The sequence below is a fragment of the Epinephelus moara genome, chromosome 12 (assembly GCF_006386435.1).
Source record: "Epinephelus moara isolate mb chromosome 12, YSFRI_EMoa_1.0, whole genome shotgun sequence".
In the NCBI taxonomy this organism is placed as follows: Eukaryota; Metazoa; Chordata; class Actinopteri; order Perciformes; family Serranidae; genus Epinephelus; species Epinephelus moara.
Genome location: NC_065517.1, coordinates 17,921,063 through 17,928,716, shown reverse-complemented (window position 1 = coordinate 17,928,716; position 7,654 = coordinate 17,921,063). Strand labels below are relative to the sequence as shown.

The 7,654-nt window shown below is 40.2% G+C and overlaps 1 protein-coding gene across 2 annotated transcripts in view; it reads left to right on the top strand.

Annotated features, from left to right (window-relative positions):
• The window catches only part of gareml (GRB2 associated, regulator of MAPK1-like), a 24,562-nt gene extending 21,050 nt beyond the window's left edge, over nt 1–3,512 (top strand). Inside the window, exon 5 of one of the 2 annotated variants that reach the window (XM_050058905.1) lies at nt 1,887–3,512. In XM_050058905.1, coding sequence (XP_049914862.1) covers nt 1,887–2,487 — 601 coding nt within the window. In that variant the 3' untranslated portion in view covers nt 2,488–3,512. The remainder of the gene's footprint in view (nt 1–1,886) is intronic. The other variant, XM_050058904.1, reaches the window with a different exon arrangement.
• Nucleotides 3,513–7,654: the final 4,142 nt, after the last annotated feature.

Here is a 7,654-nt window from a genome sequence, read left to right as displayed (position 1 = left end):
GATGGATTATCTTGGCAAAGGAGAAGTGCTCACTAACACAGATTTAGACAGATTTGTGAACAATATTTGTGAGAAATGGTCTTTTGTGTGTATAGAAAATGTTTTAGATCTTTGAGTTCAGCTCATGAAAAATGGGAGCAAAAACAAAAGTGTTGCGTTTATATTTTTGTTCAATGTAGATACCGGACGGCATCTATTTAGTTCAGTGGAATTGCTCACCTGGTGCATGTGTCAAAAAGCTTCCAGCTTTAGGGTTTACTTACGAGGTTTGCGACCAACTGAATATCTGCGGTAGTGTTTCTCCTGCTGGTGGCTCAGGCCTCAAGTTCCTCCTAGGCTCATAGACTTTACATTGTGATGACATCACAGATTTTTAAAATTGCTTTCGTCAGCTAAAGCAACATTTTATAAATAAAAAACCTCCAAGGATCATAAAGTCACAATAGAAAGAGTCATAATTGACCTTGTTTGCAGTTCAAGATGTCCTGTCAACAGTTTCACAGATGTCTCTTTTACAATGGTGGCCTATGGGGAAAATGCTTTTTGGACCACCAGGATTTTTTTTGCTGCAATACCACAAGTGGCCACTGGGAAAATTAGAAGCAGGGTGAAGCATACTTGGGAGCCTGATAAACTTCCATTTTCACAAACTGACTTGCAGCCAGTGGCAAATTCACCGAGGTGAGGCTTTGCAGTAACAACCAAATGAGCAGTATCGTGGTAGTACTGTATGAAGCATGTAGAAGCATCTTTTGTGCACTGTCTCCATTGCCTTGCTGCTAGAGAGGAATTGAGGATTGCTGGATTTACGTTACAGCATTACCCAGTCAGAAAAGGGACTCGCTAGAGTATGTTTGTCAGTTTCAGTTGGGAGATGTGTTTACAAGACTTTACTACCTTTGAACATATCTAACATAACAAAATAAATAAAGTTAAGTCCTTTGTCCTTGTTAAACATTGAAAAACACAACTATACGCCAATATAAGTTTCTCTCTTTCACCAAACTAAGACTAACGTTTGCCTGTTTGCCTTGTTAACTCTTCGTAAAACACGGTTCATTCAAACTCGACAGAGACAACACCATCTTGTTAAGCATCTGCCTTTCTGCTGTTCCAACAATGACCAACTCTAGTTCGGTTGAACTAAACACCAAGTTAGATGCGAAAACATGCAGATCTACATGCTGTCTATCCTCATGGTCTCTGCCTCTCAGCTGTCCATTTAGCAGTGGCTTTCACTCGATCTTCTGAGGCATTTTTCCAAAAATATGCAATTCATGGCAACAAAAGAAACAGGGTAATACAGTAAATATATAATATTTTAAAAGTAACAGATTACTTATTTGGAAACAACTAAATAACTGATTACTTGAATTACAAAACTAAAACACGACAGTACCCATTACAAAAAAAGTCATCTAAGTTCTGACTTTGTAACATGTTACCCCCAGCACTGCCAATTATAAATACATCCTACATCCTTTGCAAAGATGTCAATGCTGCTGATCACTTAAAAGACAGCAGTAGGACAAAACAGAGTTCTTGAACTAGTAGTAAGTATGACACACTATACAGTCTCAGTGTGTTATCACCATAATAGCGATCAGTATTTTCCGATAAAATAGTCAAATGACCACGGCAAACTGTTGTTTCTATTTATTATATTTCTGTGATTAGTCCACTATATCTCTACATTGCTAATACTTGTTTGCTGCTTTACTAATGTTCTGAATGTTGTATAGCACCTTTAAGGGACCTTGAGATGAAATGACTTGTTGATATATGATTATTAAGACTATAAACGTATATGATTTCAGTTCTTCACATGGAATAGTTATGCCGACTGATACTAGAAGCTAATGTCGCTTTCTCCCGCTCTGTCCCAGCTGCTCACCCTCCCCAGATGCTTCCCTCTACTGTTACCCATGCTCCTGGGCGGACTGCCCGGCCCCTAACCCTGCCAGTCCTGAGCCAGTCTCCGCCACCCCTGCAGACAGCACGGCCACTCCTCAGCCAGCACAGGCCACCTGGGCAGAGCCGTGGGTAGATTCCTTCACTTCCTCCGGACCTCGACTGAGGCCGCCACCGCCACAGAGTCGATTTGCCCCCTTTGGAGCTTTGAACCCCTTCAACCGCCAGTCCCCGTGTCCCTCACCCGAGCCCACTGCCAATCCCACGACAGATTCCTCCAGAGGTGCAGAGGGTGGTGGGACATCCACGGGGGTCACTGAAGGGTTGTCCCAGCCCCCTGACCCTACCTGGCGACCCCCTGCTGACCTATCTGTGCTGTCATTGGAGGAGGTGTCAGCCTGCCTACGGTTCATCGGCCTATCAGAAGCAGCGGTGGCTGTGTTCCAGAGGGAGCGAATTGACGGCAGCCTCCTGGTGCAGCTGACCGAGGACATCTTGTCACATGACTTCCACCTGAGCCGACTCCATGTCACCAAGATCACACAATTCATACAGGGCTGGAGGCCCAAGATTTAACACACACACAAACACACACAGTCCTTACAATGTGCCTGTTGGCTATTGAGCCATCCTGAATGTGCCTTCCACTGTGACCAAGTGGCTGCTGAGCTCCACTGACTGAGGCTGAGACTTTGCAGAAGGAAACCACGCCACCCTGTGGTCACACTATAGAACTGACACTTGACTCGCTCTCATGCCAGGAGTCTCTGACAGACTGACTGCATTTTTCCTGTGTGAATCACAGACTGGGACTAGTTTACTAACAAATGGCGACGTCAGAGAGCTACATGATGAAAGTGCCCAGTTTCACTTTGTCCTTGGGGCAGATATTCAACCATAATACATCGTCATGCTTCGAGACAGCTAAAGGTTTTAAACCCTGCATGGATTTGTGTGACCTTCATGATGTGGTCCCACATAAAATGCCTTCATTCTACATAAAAAATTAAGGGGTTTAATATGAGTTTTGGAAATATAAAGGGATTCACAGCTTCTATTGCCGACCAGTAGAACAACACAGATGTAACACTGAACCTGTTCTCTACCTGAGTCTCTGGCACAGCCTTCTTCATCTGCTCTTCTTCATCTGTGCTTGAGCTTCAGTGGCCTATAATTGGCATAAATGACAATTATTAGAAGATAAGAAAAGGCTAGTTGTTTAAAGCTAAATGAAAAAAAGAAAACTGCAGAAAGCGTGAAAGTCAGACGCTCCAGTGAAGTCATTAGTGAGTTTCTGGTACTGATCAATGATTCACTGAACCATCTCTTAATGTACAGTATTCTGTATCAAGGCCATTTTGTGCTTTGGGAGAGTGACATTTTTTTTAAATTAACATTCCCTTTAAGGGTAACACGAGGTCTCCTTCTGTCTGTAGTCAGATACACAGATGTGTTGCCATGCTATGATAGAATTTTTCGACTGCCTCAGAAATAGTGTTCTCAAAATGTACCTCAGATCACTTGTTCAGATATGCTTGATTTAGCCATGCATAATAATAAATGAAATTACACTAAGTAATATGTTCACATTTGTTTACTTCTTCATTACACACCACTAGACTAGTACTAGGTCAATAAAGCATAAGAAATATCTGAAAATATGAGGAAAGAGAGTGAACGTGAGACTGATATTGTGGACCCACAGAATGTTTTCTTTTTTATACCCAAATGAGCTTTAATCTATTGTACTGTTCTAAGTTCTGAAACAGAAAATGTTCCCATACACTCAGGACATTCCCCTGGGTCGTCTCAGTATCATCAAGCACATCTTTCCCAATTTACTGTCTATGAAGCAGCTCCAGACTTTAGACCCTATGACATCACGAGTTTAAGTTTCAGGATTTGAGAGAGTTGTTCATGTTTACTTATATTTACTTATATTTTCCTGGACTGTCTTAGACCATAGGCGTAACATGTATGAATTTTAGCAGGCACAGGTACACAGCGTGGTCCTCACAAGATGGCACTCCCATCCAAAAAATGTAACATGGCATGATACATTCTGTTTAATAAGCAAATGCTAACAAAGCCTAGATTAACAGCAAATGAAAGTTAAAGGGGAACACCACTTAAAGATTATAATATATTATTCTAATTTCAATTTTATTCATAAGGCCCAATATCAGAGATCATAATTTGCCTTCTTCACAGTAAAGATCCAAAAGGACAAAGGGATAAGGAAAAACTCCACCAAAGAAGAAAAAAAACCTTTAACAGAAGAAAAAAAATGGGAGAAACCTCAGGAAGAGCAACTGAGGAGGGATCCCCCTTCCAGGCCTAGGTTCAATCAATATCTGTGAACACAAGCAACTTTCTCTCAAAGCCAGAAACCAGACAAGTCTCAAACTTGGGATATCATAGGGTATAAAGTGTGGAGCTGCTCCATAGACAATTAATGAGAACCTGGTTTTGTGAACCCAGACAACAACCCAGTCTTCGTCCGAAGTTGTCGAAAATTTGGCGCTTGGGCAGTGACTTGTGGCATCGGACACTGATGAAAAAAGGCCTTCCTTTAAAATCAGTATGATACGCGGCCGGTTGCAGTTAGAGTTTAATGGCACTCGCCGGCGTAAGGGGGGAACGCAGTGGGACAAGAACGATAATTAAGGTCACGACTTTCACCTGGGAGAGCGGCATTTGTGTCCTGTGAGATTATAAAGCCAAATCCTATTCAATTTGCTGTGTTGTACCAACGTAGTGTGCTTATTTTGAAAGAGACTGTATGTAAACATTACATTTCCTGTGAAAACTGAAAAGTATTTTGAAAGGAGACAATGCATGTAACAGGTAGAACTTGACACGTCGTCCCAGAACATCAACAACCAACCCACCCAGGGTACCTTGCATGTCGTACCTGCATGTGGAAGGTCCATGATGAAACGTCAATATGTGTCGAGGTCGGAGTGAGAATGTGTTGCACAGAATCTTTGTTCGCTCTTTTATATCCAAATAAGCTCTTTTGTTGTGTTCTCAGCTCTGACACATAATGTACCCATATATGTGCTCTCAGTGACATAGAACATTTTTCCTAATTCATTGTCTATGGAGCAGTTCCATACTTTTTACCTTATGATATCACAATTTCAAATTTAACAACTAAAACACAGCTACAAATCGTAAATCCATGTATTCATAATTGGACTTTAAATGGTACTAATTTTGTCAACAGGCTACAGCACAACAAGGTAGGAAATAAAGGCAGTAAACACATCTAACACCAACAGAGATACCCTTTTACTGCCTTCTTATTTACTTACAATAGAGGCACAACTACCAAGGAAAATGACCAAATCCCTCTGAGGGATCCAACAAACAGGCAGGTGAAACATCGGCTTCTGAAACACAGTCGGTGTGGTGTGACCGGTATGACCCGCCTGCAACAGAGGGAAGGTTTACTGTTTTCAGCCAAGATGATTTCTGGAAATTTTGTGGCCTCTACCGGCCGGATACAATGAGTCAGCAGTCAGTGACGGTAAAGCAGTCAATAAAAGGTTTTCCAATAATTGTGAATCACCACAACCAAGAGAAGTCCTTGAGGATACAGTCATTCATGTGCACACAAAATATGAGGCTGACTGGTCCAGTAGTTTGCGAGATTAGCTGCTGACAGATGATAACACACACACTTACTCATTCTCTCACACACACAAACACACACCAGAACTCATTCATGTAGGCTTAAGCCTGGTGGAGATAATTAACTTACATTTTGAGGGGATTTCCAACAACAAATTCAATGACTTCATGAGCCTCAAACCATGGCAACAGGTGTCCCATCCAGGTGCGTCACTTATTAGTGTCCCAGTGGAAACCGCTTCCGTTGTGTGCATTACACGGGAGAAGTTCGCATTCAGGCATTAAAATCTTTTAATTTTAACCCAAACCACGATTTTTTTTCTAACCTAAAAGTAGGAATCCCTTTCTGACAGAAAGCCCTGAAGACAAACTTCACCCGCTAACAAGCGTCATGCAGCGTGTTTGTTTTCTTTGTCCTGATTCTCTGGTCGCTTTGCTGGGCATCGGTCGTCAAAATGGCGATGTTTAATAAATGCTGCGCATGTGGTGTGATATTGTTGCAGATGTTTCTTCATGTGAGATATCTCTCTATTTAGACAGCAACAAAACGAGGTGCTTACCAGTGTGGCTTAGAGAGGTTGTTTCTGAATGCACCCAGACATCAGCAACAGAGGAATTAAAGTTTTCCACTTCCACCATATGAAATTGGCCTGCTCTATAGATAATAATCTCAGAATTCTGAAAAAAAGTTTTCATAGAAAAAAAAAGTTAATTGTTTTTCTAGACGAGCTCAGAAATCATATATATATATATATATATATATATATATATATATATATATATATATATATATATATATATTCTCTCCCTACATATTTCTCAGAATGCTGAGATNTTTTATAGACGAAGTGAGAAAACATATATATATATATATATATATATATATATATATATATATATATATATATATATATATATATATTCTCTCCCTACATATTTCTCAGAATGCTGAGATAATAATCTCATTAATTAAAAAAAAAAAAAAAAGAGAGCAGATTGTTTTTACTTAAGTATGTATCCAACCTTAAGGGCTATGAATGAACCAGGGACTGTAGCCTTATGTACACTTGAATTACTTCAAGAAGCAAGATCATCAAAGTCAGCCAGATAACTGTGAAAATGCAATTTATGTTGTAAATGTCAAATAAACTTGTTCATTAGTTTTTATTATTCTCTTGTTGCACTACAAGCTGCTGTTCTCTCATGTCTGAAAGAAAAAAAATCCTGTTTTAATTCCAATAATATTACCAAAATACAGAAGGCAATCCCAACCACTCCCTAAAAAAAAACAACAACTCTTGTTTGCCCTGGTGGTTGTGAGCTAGAGTCTTAATGACACGCAGACAGGAGGTTGTGAGGTTTATTGCAGATAAGGCAGGAAAAAGGTACCACAGTTATTGCATTAAAGTAAAATGATAACAGCAGGTCAGTAACCTATCAGAGACATGGGCAGTGCGATTGGCCATTTTGCCATGTTGCAAAAAGGCTGCAGCCACAACACTGTCAGCATACAGGAAGTACAAATTACAAAAAAAAAAAAAAAAAGCCAGTCATATGGTTAATTAACTTTCAACTAGTCCATACTCATTGAGTGCATAGTTGCCCACGTACAGTTTCACATTGTGTGTGTTTGGGATACAGGTCATAGGAGATTGCAGATTAAATTGTCAAATAAACCCATTAAGAAGAGCAAAGTATTCAGACAGAGTTTTTGTGAATTTGATAGTACGATTGCTTTATTGAAAGTACAGTAGTACCACTGCCAATAGTGGGATAGTAAGTGGGCTAAAACTGTACATTAGTAGTTGAGGTAGCACGTTGAAAGGCAGATAGTTAAAGTGTTTATATGTTGTATTGACTTAAAAGTGGAGCGCACTGGTAGAATGACTGACTGACTGACTGACAGAATGACACACTGACAGTTTGCGTGATTATGTACAGCATACCATACCATGACTTAGTCATACCAAAAATTAGGAAAAAAAACAACAACATTGGGCCACAGGGGGAGCCACAGCGATTGGTCGCATTTAAGCCATTTTTAAGCATTTTTCTGTTGTTATAGCGCCACCCAGTTGCCAATTAGAGTTAAATTTCTCCAGTCACC